Genomic DNA, 18,947 nt, shown 5'->3' with positions numbered 1-18,947 from the left:
AAAAAAGGAATGCAGGCCTAGACATAGACAATATGCTTTAGGTCTTCAAAGACAGCTTTAATTTCACTAGACCTATAAAGAAGGCTTTGTTTACATTTTTGTTAAATTTTCGTTTCTTGTCTGTACATAGTAAAAAAGGGTTAAGATGGTAAAGTTACCCATATGGATGCAATATTGTATAATTTTGACGAAATACCTAAACGATTTCACAAAGCAAAGTGCGCTACTTGGGGAGCCTTCGAGACGCAACCTTTTCGCTCGCTTTTTTTTAACCGGTAGATCTCGTCTTCGAGCTCTTTTGTCATGTGACTGATGATATTGATTATCCCGTGACAAGACTATTGTATAACATGTCTAAATTTGACCTATTGACAGATCAGGAGCGCGGCACGGTGAAATATAAATTAGCAATTAAGTTCGCATCAGAATATCCCTCTCACTCTAACTCTTACCTTTTAGTCTAACTAACGATATGGTGTCAACGGCGGATAATGTATGCACATAACGGAGATAAAAGCTTTGCTGCATACGCTATCTTTAATCAAAATCAGCATCGAAGATGATCTCTAACTGTTGCCAATGGTAGGCAGACATTCACGGAGGCTTCAACTGTGACGTCACTCAGGCTTGCAGGAGAAAGAGGCCACACTCTCCTTGGTGCAGTACATGCCATCCGGACAGGAGGCGCTGCTGCACTGGTAGGGAGCCACCCGGTTGGAGGATGCCGGATCTAGATGTGCATGCAAAAGTAACTAGCATCAATTTAGATATGTGTGGAAGATATCTATGATTTCTACATCAAACATTGTACCTTACGAATCATCATATCATTAGTCATGAATATGTGAACTTCAATTGATATTGCCTATTGGCTCTCATGATTTTATGAATTCTTACCTTTATTTATGATAGATATTTGTATTGATGGTTTTGAAACTCTAGATGTTCAACGTTTTTACCTTGTGTTTGAAAAGGGTTTTATTCTGGTAAATGTGTAAGTATAAGTATAAGTAAGTAAATAAAAAATGGTCGAATGCCATCTAATCTGTACATGAATAAGGTTTTGTGATTAGATAGATGGGTTTCTGATAATGTAAAATGGCACAAACACGGTTAAGAAACCCATCAAGTTATAAAGTTCTAACTAATGTATGCTTACCAGTGCAGAGGAAGTAAAAGACAAGGTCCTCGCAGATCAAGCCGTCGGGACATTGGAACTGCGAACACCACCCCGGGGCTAGACAGAAAGGTGGGAAATGTTATAGTTTGTGATATGGTAAATCTGCAATGATTATGGTTATAGTCGTCGATTTGTAAGAGTGGAAAAATCTGCGCACGAACCTGTTTCACAGTGGTCACCCAGGAATCCAGGAAGACAGTTGCAGCTGTAGGAGTTGATTCCGTCCTGGCAACGTCCACCATTTTGGCACGGATTGGAGGCACACTCGTCAGTATCTGTTCAAATAGTCATATTTAACTTAAATTGGCCCCATTCAACCTACATGCATGATAAACTCAAAGGAGCTTTTCGAGAAGATAGACATCACTCGTGATAGATGAAAAATAATAAAAAAATGGTCGTTTCCAGTTTTGTTTAATACTTCCGCCGTGAGCGATTGTCAATTCATGGCACCTTGAAGTTGATACAATCCAATTGCTTCAGAAACAGTCAGAAAAAAACAGCTGTGGAGTGATTGGACCCACTAAAACGTTTCCACTACTCTTGTAGGAATGATGGGTTTTGTAAATGCATTTCGCTGTCGCCGAAGATATTCAATTCTTCATTTCTTACCTATACCCTTAGCGATAATGAGAGAATTGGGACTCCCAACATTCCCTCTGGGACTATATCTTTTGTCACGATTTATACACATACTGGCAAACTGCTTAACCGGAAGAAAATACATGTCTGAATGAGATGTGCACCAATATAACATACTTACTGATTTCACAGAATTTTCCCTCGAAGCCATCGACGCACTCGCAGAACGTGGTGGTCTCGCCGAAGCAGGAGGTGCAGATACCGCCGTTCTGGCAGACGTTTGGTTCACATGGTTTCAGAGCTGAAGTTATGTTATTACAAATTGAATTTGAAAATGATTTTCCTCGACTACAAATAGCTTATTGGTTGTCGTCAGTTATCACTGCAATAGTAAAGAAAATATGGGTTTCTGTAAAAAAATGATTTATATTTCTCATGAACACCAGTATTTTGTTGTTAGGTCAAACAATGAAGTCACTTTTACTTCCGTATTGTATTTTACTACTCTCAAATAAATCTTGAATATGACATAAATTTTACAACGTATATATATGTATGTATATATATATATGTGTATCTTTTTAACCTGTTATAGAGACTCTATGAGAACGTACAGATTCAATTCAATTTCGTTTCTTTATACATGTAGTTCTAATGTGAAATAAAAATACAACAATTCAGAAACTTACGTACCAGACTGGCAGACGTAGTTGTGCTGTTCCGTGCACGGTGCTGTCTTCCCGAGGAAGTTGTCGTTGCTGTCCAGGAGAACACATAGGTCACAGGGCGCGGCTGGCTCACTTGGAGACCATTGGAACGCGCCCGCTATGGAGAAATCAGCAATTGAAGAGCACAAACTTGCGATGTACTAGTAACTAAAGACGCTGTAGACAGCCAACAATGCCCAATAAGTACAAGACCATGTAAGAAATAAATCTTTACTATTAGGATATAGATAACTGTAATCAAATGTGATGCTAAGGAAGTAATCGTACCTGAAAATGGAGATCCGTTGCTGTAAAGAATTGTTACTGGTGTAGCTTTCATTGCCAGCCAGTTGGAAACGCCGCTGCTGGATGCGATCGTGTCAGCGAGGAACAGCTGCTGACTGTCGTGTGTCACATCCACCATGTGGCCGTGCTTATCCTGGCAGGCCTGTGTCGCGTCGGAGTGGGTAGCGGGATTGTGGGAGAACTCGTAACATTCTCCGGCAAAGGAAGCTGGAATGGGGAAATTGCAGATTAAACTAACGGATGCATTTTCTCTCCCACAGAAAGATAAACGCAAGTACGTATCAGTGGAATCTTACTTACATATCCTGAAAATACCCATATGGGCTGTATGTTAAACACATTATAAGCGACACGATACAGCGATGACGGATAAATATCGTACCGGTTTCACAATGTTTCCCCGTGGTGCCCTTAGGACAGACACAGCTGTAACCGTCCACTTGATCCAGGCAGGTCCCTCCCATCCAACAAGGGTTGCTCGCGCACTCGTCGATATCTAGTTCACATTTTTTCAAAGAGAATGTGTACATTTTGCTATCATTTTAGATTGCATGAAGAAGAAAAAAATACACTTTCCACAATGTCAGAGGGCAAAGTCAACTCAGTCTTCCGTACCTTATTTCATAATCTGATTTATGTCATACCTGTGACGCGAAAACGTTCGATACGGGTGTTCCGGACCGGATGATAACTTTCCGTACGGCCCGGGGTTATCGCACGGGCTCCATTCCAATAAATCGAACTGTTTCGAGTGGGCCGAGTACGGCGCCATCGAAAGTTCGAATACCTGATTCGGACGTTGGAACATTACTGGAACATTACTGTTTTTTTCGAGGGCACCAAATTTGTTCAACTTCTGGCGCATTTCGCATCAAAACATGGGTTTTCTCAGGTGGGTATGACATAAATAAAATACAACACGGTGTATTCCGCATCACCTTCGGTCTCAGCCCTCCCGCGGGTCGGATCACACTCCGGCCTTCGGCCGTCGGGCGATCCGACCCGCTGTCGGGCTGATTTCCTTGGGCGATACGGAATACACCGTGTTCTATATTCATTTTCGCATAGGTCCAATATTATCATATACACATGTGCTCAACCAGGTAACTAGACCAGATAGCTAGGCCACAGCTCTTACTCTCCAAGCGGAGGTGCGTCTACGGCTGTTTTTGACATGATTTTAGGCGTTTCTACCAGCCTTTCTAAGATGGCAGAAGGATTTAAATCAACTTGTCTCGTGGGAATGGCAATAAAACTCATCAATGTTGAAACTAATTAAAAAACAAAGAGCAAACCAATGTCACAGTTTGTTCCAGTCCACCCTCCCGTGCACACGCAAACGTAGCTGCCTGCAGTGTTTACACAGGCACCGTGGGCACAGGGTCCGGAAGCACACTCGTTGATATCTAAAGAAAATTTTGAGGAGGTCTTGAAATCGTTGCAAGTATAATTAGTACTTTTGTTATAATGACAGAAGTATAGAACACAACTATTGAAATTTAATGTTTGTGGGATTACAAGCGTACAATTCACCTTGATCACAGATGGTCCCTGTCCACCCAGCTTCGCAGAGACAGCTGTAACCGTTGATGGTATCAACGCACTGGCCGTGTTGGCAGGGACTAGAGGCGCACTCGTCAATGTCTAATGAGGAAACAATATCGGGGTCGGTCTTAACACTAACAGTCTTTTGCTTAGCACACACATACGTCATGGACATGAAAAATCACAAGCACATACCCTCATAAAAGGAAAGACTATTCTTAACTGTTTAGGTGTGTTTCATAGAATAATGACGGTTTTGGAACGTCTATACAAAGTTCAGGTGTCAATATCACCAGCAGGATATAAGATTACGAGAAAGAATAAGTCAAGTGATGATGTTTATATCACAACACACAATTGTCAAAGTACCTATTTCACATCTGGCTCCGGTATACCCAAAACGACAGTCGCAAGAGAAGCTGTTGATATGGTCATTGCATCGGACTGCATTCAGGCACGGTGAGCTGTCGCATTCGTCAATTTCTGGTAAAGGATAAAAAGGTGTATATGGTCCCTTTCGGTCAGTAATGGCCAAGGAAAAATCATAATATATATCGAACATGCCACTAAAGAAACAACGAGCTTGTATTTGAAAGCAGTTACGATGTAAATCAATATCCTTTCGTATCTTGGCTACGTAAATTAGCATGTTGGTATGACTTAAACATGTAAGGTTGGTGATTTTTAAACAAAATATATATAAGCTATTTGATTTGTGTAACCGTTTAAATCCAACAATTAATGTTTCAATGTACAAAAATAATGTCTTGTTACTAATAATAATGGCTGTAAATTTTGTAAAATTCTACGCAATTTAGATCATTTCAAAGTTCAAAGTTCTTTTGCTTTTTATAGTTTTTCTCTATTGTGTTGCTAATTGCAAACCTTACTTATCTTCGCAATTAAGCAGTGCTTCAGACAGAGACATAAGATTGGTCATATGCATACTATATTGTACATATTGTCTGGAATAGACCTTTTCATGGATTCCTTACCATTCTGTGATGAGTGGGTCATAGTGAAATAAACATTAGCGATGAGTTTCGCATCAAAATATCACTCGTAAATTCACCTTGATACGAACTAATTTGAAGAGATTGTCATTGGTTACTGTTTACTACTGGGCTTTGTCCTATAGAAGGACTATACATGCTATGAATTTGATTTTATATTTTTATAACTATTTCAAAAGGTGCTGACAGCTTACCTTGATCACAGTTGGTCCCCGTCCACCCAGCGTCACAGTGACAGCTGTAACCGTTGATGCCATCAACACACTGACCATGTTGACACGGACTGGAGGCGCACTCGTCAATGTCTGATGAGGAAACGATAAAGGGGTCACAATGGAATCCGTCTTCACGGTACAAGACGGCGTTGATGTATAGCGAAATATCTACAAAGTGCTGATGTCAAAATCATCTAATCAATCATCTAATTCATTTTTTTGCTTGTTCCGGCATTTCTATTAGATCCACTTGTGCACAAACAGGTGGCTAAGTAATAGCTATTTTCTGTCCCTTTCTATTTTGTCAGCGTGGCAATAAGCACGGCACAGAGGAATAAGGACGTTAAGCATCTCAATTTGTCTTACAGGGAAGGCAATCTAGCATACCAATCAATATCAAAACTAATCACAAACACGAAAGAGCTTACCAATGTCGCAGACTGTCCCGGTCCAACCTCCTGTACATGTGCAAGTGTAGCTTCCTGCAGTATTCGTACAGGTACCGTGGGCACAAGGTTCGGTAGCACACTCGTTGATATCTGGAAAGAAAAGAGGACTTGAAACTGTCATTATGGTAAAGTAGAGTTATATTGGTAGAAGTATAGAACGCAACTATGATTACAATTTAATGTATGTGGAGGAATAAAGCATCCAGTTCACCTTGAACACAGTTGGTCCCTGTCCACCCAGCCTCGCAGTGACAGTTGTAACCGTTGATGCCATCAACACACTGGCCGTGTTGGCAGGGACTGGAGGCGCACTCGTCAATGTCTGATGAGGAAATGACAAAGGGGTCAAAACGTGGTCCGTCTTATTAACACTACTTTAGCACACATATCAGTTATTAATGAATAAAATGCACATACATATTCCCTTCTAAAAAGGAAAGACTATTCTAAACTGTTCGAGTGCGATTCAAATAGTTAAGACGGGTTGGGGGGCATATATAGTACAGCGTCTACAAGTGCAGATATCAACATAATTAACAGGACATTGTGTTACAACCAATTAGAAGTGAAATGATCATAATGTCTTTTGTCAAAGTACCTATTTCACATCTTGTTCCGGTAAACCCAAGACGACAGTCGCAAGAGAAGCTGTTGATATGGTCATTGCATCGGACTGCATTCAGGCACGGTGAGCTGTCGCATTCGTTGATTTCTGATAAAAGGTAATTCAATACTATATATATAGCATGGTACAAATAAAACAACTTGTATTTATTTCAAAGTACTCAACTTTTTTTCGTATTTTGATTAAGCAAGGCAGTTTGGCGGAAACATGTAAGGTCAGTGATTTTAAGGTGCAAAATAGTAAAAATATCAATGCCATCTTCGGTCTGTGCCTATTTTGTGAAAATGTAACCGAAATCTTTGAAAGAAATATTTCCGAGCAAAAATACATGTGTGCCAAAAATTACGATTTCGCAGTTTTTTAAAGAAAAGAGGGCTTAACATGAACCACGTAATGTCGTTTTGGTCACTTTGCATGTAAGTTTAGAAGGAGCTCCACTAATGTCGATTGTTTTCTATTGTTATTTTTCACGAAACAGGAATATCGACAATACGCACTGCAGAAAGATTTATCTGAATGTGTCTCACAGGAAATGCAATAAAGCACATCAATATTGAAACTAATTAAAACACAAAAGAACAAACGAATGTTGCAGTTTGTCCCAGTCCACCCTCCCGTGCACACGCAAACGTAGCTGTCTACACCATCAAAACAGCTACCGCGGGTACAAGGTCCGGAATCACACTCGTTGATATCTGAAAAACAAAATGATTTCTGAAAAAATGTGGACTTGTTTACCTCAGATTCGATGGACGCGCACACATAGTCAACAAAAATCTATAAATAGCTAAAACAAGTGACCGTAGGTAACAAACTCTGTGACGTAATAATGGTTTGTTAATGATGAGGTTGGTATGTTATTGTGTTTGCTCTTTATATATACAATGGCTTTGGTTATAATTCAGATTTTGATATTTTCTGCGCGGGACACTTACACCTCTGTGGTGCGCACCCCACTCTTTATCAATTAATGGTCCCCGAATCAGGTCAACGCATCACAATGGATACTTGAGACGCACACCACGTTAAAAAGTGGGTCAATCACAGCTGTGGAAATAACCCCATATCGAGATAAGTAATTGCCAGACCCCAGCGTCTATAGGCCAGCTGGTCTACAATACCAGGGAAATAGGGGTGACATCTCAAATTATTACATCGATAATGAAAATAGCTACCGCGAAAAAAAGGTTCCCAAAGATCAAACACGTTTTAACCATAACATGCATATGACTATCAACCACGCAAAATGTAATGTTAACAGTATGCTATGTCAAACCAACCTCAATATTGGAAACGCAAAGCCCGAACGAGATGGCATATTCCGACGAGGCCAACATCTGCTTGACGGTATCAAATTACTACAAGGCTTAAGGCGCAATCATAAGGAAGGCCTCAACCACTATACCGACGGCATAGGGGTAGAAACTGAAATTATTACATCCATAATAAAAACAGCTACGGCGAAAATAAAACAACGTGCATCATTTCCCAACTGAGTACAGACGACATGCCAATCCACATGGGATTGCGGCATACGGAACATAGAGATATAGGTGCGAACACTCAACGATCAAAGTGATTACAATACTCTGTTACTGGAGGTTACCCTCCAGTGTCACAGAGTAATAACTACAGGTATGTAAGACTGACTGACAGAGAGTACATTTACTGTATACAAACCGTCGCCTCGGTTAATCAGCCTCTTGTGGTGGGCGCACCAGGTAACAGTTGCTATGACAAGAGCAGAGCCTACTTGTAGAAAATGCTCCCAAGTAAAGCAAAAGCTTGATAATGTTGTTCTCCGACACCAGGAGCCGAGTCACAAATGAATGCATCGACTATCGCCTCTTGATGGCCAAGTTATAAATACAAACACCCATACACCTAGGTTGTGACATGATGATTTTAAAGCTATCATTGTTGGCTATTTGGAGGCACTGTTCAGTTCAGTTCATCCTCATATGAGGTGCCATAACGCTCTGTAACGCATCATTACTTGTTATTATACCTGGAAGCAATACATGGAAGAGTACTGCAACAAGAAGATGATACGCTTTACCTCAGAGGGGTAGCTGCCAAATGTTTGGCAGTATCATTACACAACACTATTTAAAACAAGAGTCTGAAAACTCAAACCTGCATGAAATATTTTGTTTTGTGATGGTGCGTATGGTGTGTTATGGGGTTGATATGGTTTGACGTTTAGCAAAATTATCTCATCATTGTTCTTATATATCTACCTATGGTAAACAGTCAGATCCAAAACTACACCTTTCTTGTAACATCACCATTGCATTTTATTTTCCTATTGTTACACCTGCACCTGGCACATATCCCTAATGTGTATATATTGGTTCATTCCATACAGAGGTGACAGGGATGGTCACAGTTACTCTTTCTACTAGTTGTGGATCTGTGCAGCCACTGGCTTCATATTCCTAATGTGTATATAGTGATTCACCAAGTGATGCCTAATTGACCAGCTTGACAGGGGTAATTTATTGCCCAGCTGGGTTGCTCTAGAATTACTAGATAAACTAGGACCACTCTACTCCTGTCAAAAAGGGGTGTAAATATTTTTTTTTAAAAACAAACCACAAAACTGCAGTAAACTTCTAATGCGCGCTATAGCACAATGGCTCACAATATCTATCCCCATAGCAAACGTGATCGCAATCCATCCAGACGTTCTAAAGATATCGGTCCGGAATCACAAAAATCCCTACCAGAATCAAGACCTGCTTTTTTCAAGCAGGTAATTAGATATATGGGGATAAACTAAGGGTACAAATTACCTTGCTCACAATGTGTCCCGGTCCACCCACTTAAACAGCTGCAGCTGTAAGAGTTGATGCCATCAAGACAATAACCGTGTTGGCAGGGACTGGGGGTGCACTGGTCAACATCTAGATGAATCATAATGGTGAAATATTAAAAAAAATGCTTATGTTATTTCATCATGCTTTCATCTTTCATCATATGCAAATTCAAAGAGAATAAAAAGTGTCAATTAACATTCTTATTGAGACATAGTATGGCCTAGAAACAGATATTTAAATGCTGTAAATTTCAATAAACCTTAAGATGTGATTAAATGCTTTTACTAAAAAAATCATTAACGCTGTTTGCAAATACTCAACAACATTGCTGGTATTACAGATTGGCATGCACACACAGGTTTGTACTGATCTAATTTACCCTTCTCTAGTTATTCCATCCATCCATCCATCCATCCATCCATCCATCCATCCATCCATCCATCCATCCATCCATCCATCCATCCATCCATCCATCCATCCATCCATCCATCCATCCATCCATCCATCCATCCATCCATCCATCCATCCATCCATCCATCCATCCATCCATCCATCCATCCATCCATCCATCCATCCATCCATCCATCCATCCATCGAGTGTCAGTATCGACTGAGGCGGATCGGCATTGTTATTCAACACCCCGAGATGATGAAGTCATCTTTCAGACAGACAAGATATAATACAAGTTTTGCCTTTTCGGATTTTTAACCGCCAAACGTCCGAGTGGGGTCCCATGACGACTTCAGAGGACGCATTCGCTTGTAGCCCAGAGACGAGAGCCAGGTTTTGTTCGTCCGGCCGCCATTCATCTTGCTGATTGGGTCGGATTGCTGCTCTCCCTGCCTTCCAAACCTCCTGACCTGTGTGGCCGGGCGATAGAATCTCACCACCAATCCCTACACCTACCGTAACGTCATTGTTTCCGATGTATCTCTTTGCACAAACGCTTGTTCAAATGCCGTCATTTTGTGCATCCGCGGTATTTGGTGGCTCTCGTTCCTAGAGTTGTAAAATCCTCTGCTCATAAATCATGGACAATACTCTGAGAACGAGACCTATGTCCGTATTTTGGGACCAATGGGAACTCAGGGAAAAAGCGTGTAGTATATAGGATATTAATGACATGGTTTATGGAGAAATTGGAGCCTTCTGATTGGTCCACGCCTCCTGACTATATGATAATTAAGGGTTAATGACCCGCCCTGATGTGTATATGGTGTCATAACGCCTGGTCCTTTGCTATAACCACCGAATAAAACCACCGAGTGAGCGAAGTGAACGAGGTCATTCGGTGGTTAAGCTGTTGTTGAAGTGTTGTGATGAATTTAGACCTATTGTTTTGTTGTAAACATTTGATGTTTTGTCAGTTTGAAAATGTACTAAGTTGGTGGTATGTTAATGTAAAACGTGCTTATGTGCTTATGTGTGTGATTTCGTATTTTTGTATATATTTGGAAATCTTAGAAACCAAGGGACGACACCCCTGCACAAAAGTCCCAGGGAAGATAACTTAACACAAACAAAAATTAAGGGGGAGGGGGGGTGATAAAACACCCCTGTAAAAAGTCTAAGGGAACAAACCCTAACCAAACAGGAGTTCGGAGACCTCATATCTCCGTGAAATAGTCTTATTATGTAAATGATTTCCACATTTACATAATCTATGCTTAGTTATGTACACATTTAGATAACTTACACTGGTCACAATGTTGATTGTGCAATTATTTACCATTTAGAAAAATTATAGCACTTTACATTAATTATGCAAATTAGGGACATATTTGCATCAGTGATATCTGTTAATGTCCCACCAGCCACAAACTACATATATGACAGGTATTTGAGTCTTACAATGGCAAAAACCACAAATATAGAGTTCCCTCATTAATTATGCAAATTAAGTGCCAGTTTGCATAATTTGCACTTGATTATGTGCATCTCTGTTTAAGCTACCTACATACCAAATATCATCTAAATTTGTCGTTCCCTTGTCCAGTTATCCTCCTAAGAAGATTTTGAGAAAAATGCCCCTGCAGTTCCAGAACAACCTGCTAGGGGACCCAAACATACACGACATATTCCTTGTATCATCAGCTATCTGCCGCCAAAAAATCAAGAGCATAGCACATCCAGGTCAAAAGATACAAAAAAAAGGAATTTCTGCTGCAGTACCAAGGTCACATACCAGGGGGCCCAAAATTGACCTTGATCTTTCAACATTGACCTTCGTCTTTCCAACACCTACCCACATACCAAATATCATGGAAATCCATCCGGAGGCTCTTGAGTTATGTTGACCACAAATATCCGGAAACACAAACACACAGACACACACACAGACACACAGACACACACACAGACACACAGACAGACACACCCAAAACTATATCTCCATTTTTCATGGAGATAAAACGCAGTGGGAATGGTCGCTGCAACCATATGTAAACAAGTTATAGTAAATAAATGCATATGCCTAGATGATTAAGTAAAGTTAGACAAGTGTGTGAAGTAGTAGGAAAGTGCTAGGTGTGAATATTCTACAATGATTGTTTTTAGTTGTATCTTTATATGTTATATAGCAATACATGTGTGGATGAAAAGCTTAAAATGTTCGGTAATTGATAGTTTGTGATTAGAAAAATGTAGAAAAAATACCATTGCAATAAGTTCCGCTCCATCCCAAATCACACATGCAATACATGTGGGAGATGCCTTGATAATTACCACGACGACACTCTCCATGGTTGCAGTCGGCGTCGGTACTGCACGCTGCACCAGTATAGTAAGTAAGTAAGACAGATGTGTTACACCTTTCACAACGGTGGCCAGAGCGTATTTATATAGCTTTAACTTCTGAAAATCATGGATAGTCTATTAATAAATTAGATATACCATATGAATAAATTGAATACATTTATAATCAATTACAATTATATTTAGTAAGAAAATATACATATACACGATATAAATAATACATCTCTTACTTTAGTCATATTAACTGTTGACTTTAAATAAACGGCTGACTTAAATTATAATGAAATGTTGCATTTCCTGTGACTTCAAAAATCTCTTTCTGTATACTGTAGCATTATTCTTTCTGACTAGAAATTGATGTGAGATAAATAGCATTGTATACTGTACTTTTATACCTTATACCAATCATTATCACGGCGGGACCTTATGGTTACACTAAGATAACTGTTTATTGCAACAATACTTTTACGAAAGGAGACACTGCAAATCGCATACTCACTTGACTCACGTGATGAAACTGGTTTGACTGTTACAACCAGACTGAGGAGCAGAAACTTCCACATCTTTGCTGTCTGTCGTGGTAAGTCTGTCATGTGTGTTGGGCTTGTTTTCTGCGCAGTAATTTATTTGCACTTTGTCCCACGGGCGTGCGTACATCCACTTTAACGATAAGATGTGTCAAACTACCAAAATCATGCTTTCATATCTAATAACTAATGCAACTGTTTATGTTACTAGATCCCAATCTTGCGAATTGCCCCCCGTGCTAGATGCTTTGACTTTATTAAGATCCACAATTAGCTTAACAATATACGAATACATTGTGCTGTTTGTCGTTCCTCCATTATTGTTATGTACATGTTGTTGCTCTGCACTTTGCGCTCTTTGTTGACCAAACCCCACCAAGAGTGGACCTGAACGTTCAATGACCCCAGTTACCAGCTTGTTCCTACACGTAACAGTTCACAGTCCAAAAGCGGGCGAGGGACATGCTGTAAACAACATCGTTGAGTAAAGACTGAGCGTTAGAAACATTTGATTTTGTTAGGGAGGAAGCCAAATTTGTCGTGAAAATTGCATTGTTATCGACCATTAGGAGGCAACATATAAAATAAAGTCTTTCTCACGTTTATTTACATACCAGTTATAGATTGTGAAATTTTTTGACACTTGGGACATTGCTAAGCAAAATCCTTATTTCAGCCCGTAGCAATAACTTTGTGCGCTTTATCATCAGAAGTCTCGGTCACCTTTTTTTCCCTGTATTTTTTATCCATTGATCACAAGCAGTGTTCATTTTCGTGCGGCCCGTCTGAACTATGCCCTGACCACGTGAGTGTGACGTCACTTGGACTAGGTGGTGAACGGGACACACTGAATTTGTTCTCGTCTTTTCAACCACCACCACTCTTTTCTCCACCAAATGTTTGACGAGGTTGGTTACAGTTGTTTTTAAGTTGTGCTGTTTTATTCTTCGGAAAAGTCTTGCGGAACTAAAGCTTTTCTAATTTTTGTTTCAATATCATAAATATGTTAACCAAAATAATAGTAAGCATTTTTTTGTGGAAACCTGTGATTATAGTATGTGTGGTTATGTTATAGATACGATAGTAACCTGATGACTTCAAAAAGTGCCTGTAATACCAAGATTAATGAAATTCCATACACCGTACTTTCCTTTCCTTCAAAATGTGTTGTTATTTTCTTAAGACACTATTTTGACAATAAGCATGAAGCAATATGTCATGGCTGTAAACACAAATCAAACATGCAAGAACACAGTATGCGTAACGTTATAACATTTAATTGCTTTGAGAGCGGCAGTGAGATAGCATCCGTTTAAAGATTTCGGGGCTGAACATAATTGCAAGAAGTAAGCTGATATTTTCATTATCGGATAGCCATATACTTCTTTTTAAGAAAGAAAAAAAAACAGCTTACCCATACCAAGGTTTCGCAGATGACGTACGCTATGCTGCATTTAGATTTAGAAGATAATGTACACTTGGCTGAATCTAGATGGTGATGAAGGAACGTAGTTTTAACAAAATACCAAGATATTAAAATAGGCAAACACCATATGATAGACTACTAGACGTACATGTATCCGATATTTGTTCTGACTAAGTATTTACGATAAACCAACCTATTTTTAGGTATCTGACTGTGAAGGATTGTTTAAAATCACAAAGGAATGATGTAGTCAGTTATGAGTATGGCCTACAATTAAAGACACATATGATGTCGAAGTGCAGTTCTGATATGTGTCCATTTGGAATCAATTTTGGGATTGTCTTTGTGCTTGTCCCAAATGTAATACATTACATGTGTCTGCTCTTTTACTTTGCTGGTAGTGACGAAATGCATTCCAGTCGTCCATTTTTTGTCCTACTCGAAAGTAAGCTTTGATGAAATACTACAAGATAATTTATGTTAAAATTGTGAAGTGCTATCTTATAGATTGCAAAATAAGAAGCGCATTAAAGCAACACAGTCAAGGTGAGGTATATCTGAGACTTTATTAGCCCATTATTAACCTCGACCTTTGAGAGGTTGTGCTGGTTGTTTAGCCAGTGATGACACCAGACGACTCAACTGTAGACAAAAACAAACAAAACACGCGACAATTATCAATATTAGCTCAATATACAATTATCTCCAAAATTAACAATCAATTACAAAGATAAGTATATGGTTAGAATTCCTTGTTCAAGTCAATTCACTGTCTTTCTTGTAGCTAATGGCGAATAAAACCATGTTCATGCAAGTACAGGAGGATACAGGTTCATCATGATCAAAAGATACTCGCTAACCCGGGAGCCTCAGCTCCCCCCCCTACTTTTGCCCCTCGCGGGGTCATTTGGGGGTATATATGCAGATGCAGATGCAGATGCAGATGCTTTCAAAGTATTACTGATACATGCATACTATAATAGTCTAATGTCATGAAAAGCAAAAAGAACCTAACCTGTCTGGATGGATTTGATGAAAGAATCACGTGTCCCAGTCAGAAGAAAGGACTATTAGTTTTGTGTACTTGTAAAAAGTTTAATCTAAAGAATAGAAGTTGCAAATCACTACCATGCAACGTAGGGGACTTATAATGAACGCTTCAATGCCATATGAGGCCTATAGATAATATTTAGTTATAATGATTCCCGAAAACACACACAATTTTCGCAGTTTTGTCCTCCGTATCCAGCATCGCAGTGACAATGGTAGGAATGTGCACTATGAACGCAGGTTCCGCCGTTTTCACAAGGTTTGGAGGCACACTGGTCAACAACTGTGACTGAAGTCAAACAAGAATGCACGTTCAGCATATTTATATCATACGGCAGAGATCAAACACAATACTTTTACTTTTAATAAATTGTAGATTTGCACGTTTTTTGTATTTCGCTTGTTTTGTGCTTTTTTTAGCTCGGGAAATGATATTAAATACCGTATGCACTATCGACCGTTCCCAAACAGAGACAGGGGTCGATACCGACTTGCAAAAACATCTGACATGTTGCTGAAGTCAGCCATCCACTCAATAAACGTGTCATTGGCTTTAGGTCATTTCACATTGAGAAGGATCAGAGAACTGATCAAACGATTGCGGGTAAGGGATTTACTTTCTTTGTGTACAGAAAATATCGCGAAATCGATCAAGCCATAGCAAGTTTAAATTGTGTGTTCTTTTCAAAGCTAACAATTTTTGCAGCATATTGCTCGCTAATCATGTACATCGCTTTACGTAGAAGATTACCTTCGCAGAGAATCCCAGTAAACCCAGGTGCACACTGACAGGTGAAGCTGTTCACTCCGTCCTGGCATGTAGCTCCATTACGGCAGGGGGCGCTGCTGCATTCGTTTGCATCTAAAACATACATGTATACACGTATTGTCCATGCAGAAGTTAGCTAGATATGCAGAAGTTAGGTGTGACGGATCGTTCAATGTAATATAACCAACTGCTGCTGCACCGCGTGCCTGCGAAGCTGGTGTGTTACGCCGAAGGGCGGTAACCGGCTTTATAGATACAGATACAAATGCAAAGCTTGCAAAAACAGAATTCGGCGACCTCGTACATAGTATCTCGAAGAAATTATAATATTTTAGCTTTGTGCATTAAATGCTTTATCGTACCTCGTTGAAGGTAGAAATAATGCTGTATTAAGTATAATCTAGATCTGTTTTAATGATAGTCTGTCCTAAAGGTCATATGTTGTACATTTTACTATGAAACTCCTTTATTTTTGTAGATCACCGTATAAAAGCTCACCATAAATATTGCAAACTACTTGCATAATATATGCATACATATGATATACACCGCTACCTAACTTACACAAGTCAAAAGTATGTAATGCCCTTCATTTGCTACAAAACGACACATTGCATTGATTATACAAATTTTCAAGTTTCTAATCTGCATAGATAGTATCTGTAGATGTTACCTGACCGGTTGATTCAGCTCAAAGAAAATCTAATGTTCTCCTATTACTCTTTAGCTGTGTACTAACAACATATTTTACTGCCATTGAGCGCCTATACGGAGGTTCAATATATGACAGTGGGGTAGCTGCTTACCGATGCAGATATAGTGGCTGCCTTCGACCTGACATTGCCCATTAAACGGACAGACGACGTGAGCGCACGGGTCCAGATCTTAAAACAAGATAAACAGAAAAGTTCGTGTCAATGCCAACACCGATGTAATTGCTACACATTCTATTTGTATGCTTAATCGCCGTCAAAGATGTCACAGATAAACTTTGAATACAATGTATAAAGAAGTAACATGTCATCACCAAACACATAGGAGGAGTTAAAGAGGGATGTGACAAAAAGTGGGATCTAACGATAACGGTAATACTATGTAAGTCATGTCATGCTATCAGACATACCAGGGATCAATATCCATTGATTAGACAACCTAACACATGGAAAACATAACGCAGAGCCTTTTATATCATCGGCAATTGCATATTCATGGTTACTTCACTAAAGTATGCCAATACTAAGGAAGATATACATAGAAATTCAGTACCTATAACATCTAAAGCAAATATTTATAAGCATTCTTGGTATTGTTATAATTTTTTCGACTTTTTGTGCAGCATTAAACCCGGACATAAAGCTTATATCGTAAATTATCTCATGAAAATCATACCATTCTGGCAGTTGTGCCCCCCGTACCCAACATCGCAGTAGCAGTGGTAGGAGTTGCCATCTGGACGGCAGGTTCCGCCGTTTTGACAGGGATGGGAAGAACATCCGTCTGTCAAATAAACATAACAGAACGCACGTTATAACTAATTTAACATTTGTATATCTTACCGTAGGACTCAATTACAATGCTTTTACTTTGAGTAAAATATAGATATCTTCCCGTTGTTTATTTTTACGCTGTTAATGAGGAAGCCAGATGACAAGAAATGTTTATGACACAAATAAGAACAAAGTACTGTTTTTGTGATCGTATTCCATTCTATAGAACTATTTGTCCAACATGGACCTTGTCTTCCTGTCGCCAGGTAATGGAACTGAATTTTTTTTTTTTTTTTATCTATGTAGTCATTCTCCGATCTTCAGCATAGAATGTTGATTCTTACTTCGATTACGCCACATTAGCGGGGTCTGACACTGCGGCTTGTTAAAAAATACTTTCAACAAGCAAGAAAAGTGAGTATTGTGATATTATGATTGTATGTTTCTGAACCGGTGGCCATTTTGAATATGACGTCATCGAAGTACAACGTAATAATCAATGTTTAACAAAAGTAGATGGAGGCAGGAATCATGAGCTGTAAACATAATCTTGGAAGTTTTGTTGTCCAATTACACCAGAAAGGTATACATTTGACACAAAATCTATGTTTTATTGACTTATAATAATATATTGATAACAAATTTGATGACGACATGTTGTTTTCATAGACACTTTTCGATCAATTTCGATCAATAATCCAGTATGTACCCTGCTAAACAATCGTAACTGTTATTCTTACCTTGTGACCCGACCGTAGAGGCGACCACAGTTGTGACAAACAGCAGAAACGTCCACATCTTCGTTGTCTGCGGTGTTTTCTCTCTATGGTGTGTGGGACCTACCCTGTAGGCAGCAGTACATGGCACCCACAGGCCTAGGAAAATAAATGTTGTGTTTCATGTCACTCAAAAGCCCTTAGCAAAATCCTTTCCGATCCAAGCCTATATTTGATCGACTCTGAAGTTATCGATCCGACATTTGAAACGTAATAGAATCTTTTAAAATATATTATTTATATTTAATATTTCTGTTACAACGATGACATAAAGAGATTGACCAAGATATGTCGCCTTTATTTCAGCGCCCTATTAACATGTTATATCTGCAACGTTATAATAAAAATACCGTGTTATAGATAATGTCCAGAAGCATTTTTGTTTTACATTTCAAAACTATGGTGACATGGAAAAACAAACAATAGATAAAGATAAATCTTAAGAGATTCCCCAAGTACAGATCTTATTTTTTTCGATGAAATCCTCAAACACAACATAAATTTTATCAGGCCTTACCTGGGCTATGGGAACCACACAGCTGACAGCTGGGGAGACAACTAATGACATCCATGGAGACCTACTTTTACGCCAATATTTTGCAGCTAAGTTGCGTGAGCTGACAGGGGCAGAAAAGAAGGCAAAGTATTAAGGCGCAACAACATCATTGTCAACATGGAATAATGTATACACCTTGTAACTATATGCGTTATTGAGG

At 39.3% G+C, this 18,947-nt stretch overlaps 1 protein-coding gene across 1 annotated transcript; it reads right to left on the bottom strand.

Moving 5' to 3' along the window:
- Nucleotides 1–518: 518 nt before the first annotated feature.
- On the bottom strand, nucleotides 519–12,759 carry LOC118412996 (fibropellin-1-like). Its single transcript, XM_035816093.1, has 16 exons — nucleotides 12,696–12,759; nucleotides 7,207–7,317; nucleotides 6,596–6,709; nucleotides 6,209–6,319; nucleotides 5,977–6,087; nucleotides 5,528–5,638; nucleotides 4,690–4,803; nucleotides 4,309–4,419; nucleotides 4,071–4,181; nucleotides 3,158–3,271; nucleotides 2,758–2,982; nucleotides 2,456–2,587; nucleotides 1,944–2,063; nucleotides 1,342–1,455; nucleotides 1,160–1,237; nucleotides 519–730 (listed from the first exon to the last, which is right to left on the bottom strand). The coding sequence occupies exons 1-16, from the start codon at nucleotides 12,757–12,759 to the stop codon at nucleotides 618–620; spliced, it is 1,854 nt and encodes a 617-aa protein (XP_035671986.1). The 3' UTR covers nucleotides 519–617.
- Nucleotides 12,760–18,947: the final 6,188 nt, after the last annotated feature.

This window comes from Branchiostoma floridae, chromosome 4 (genome assembly GCF_000003815.2).
Source record: "Branchiostoma floridae strain S238N-H82 chromosome 4, Bfl_VNyyK, whole genome shotgun sequence".
Lineage (NCBI taxonomy): Eukaryota > Metazoa > Chordata > Leptocardii > Amphioxiformes > Branchiostomatidae > Branchiostoma > Branchiostoma floridae.
The sequence above is the reverse complement of the archived record's forward strand: the minus strand, read 5'-3'. Positions and strand labels throughout refer to the sequence as shown.

What these genes read in the sequence shown, in the direction of transcription:
- LOC118412996 (XM_035816093.1), bottom strand. Translation starts at nt 12,759, where the DNA reads ATGTGGAAGTTTCTGCTCCTCAGTCTGGTTGTAACAGTCAAACCAGTT. An exon ending in AGTTTCATCACGTGAGTCAA is followed by an intron (nt 7,318 to 12,695) that starts GTGAGTATGCGA and finishes TTTGTTTTTCAG; the next exon opens with ATATCAACGAGTGTGATTCC. An exon ending in AGGGACCATCTGTGATCAAG is followed by an intron (nt 4,182 to 4,308) that starts GTGAATTGTACG and finishes AATTTTCTTTAG; the next exon opens with ATATCAACGAGTGTGCTTCC.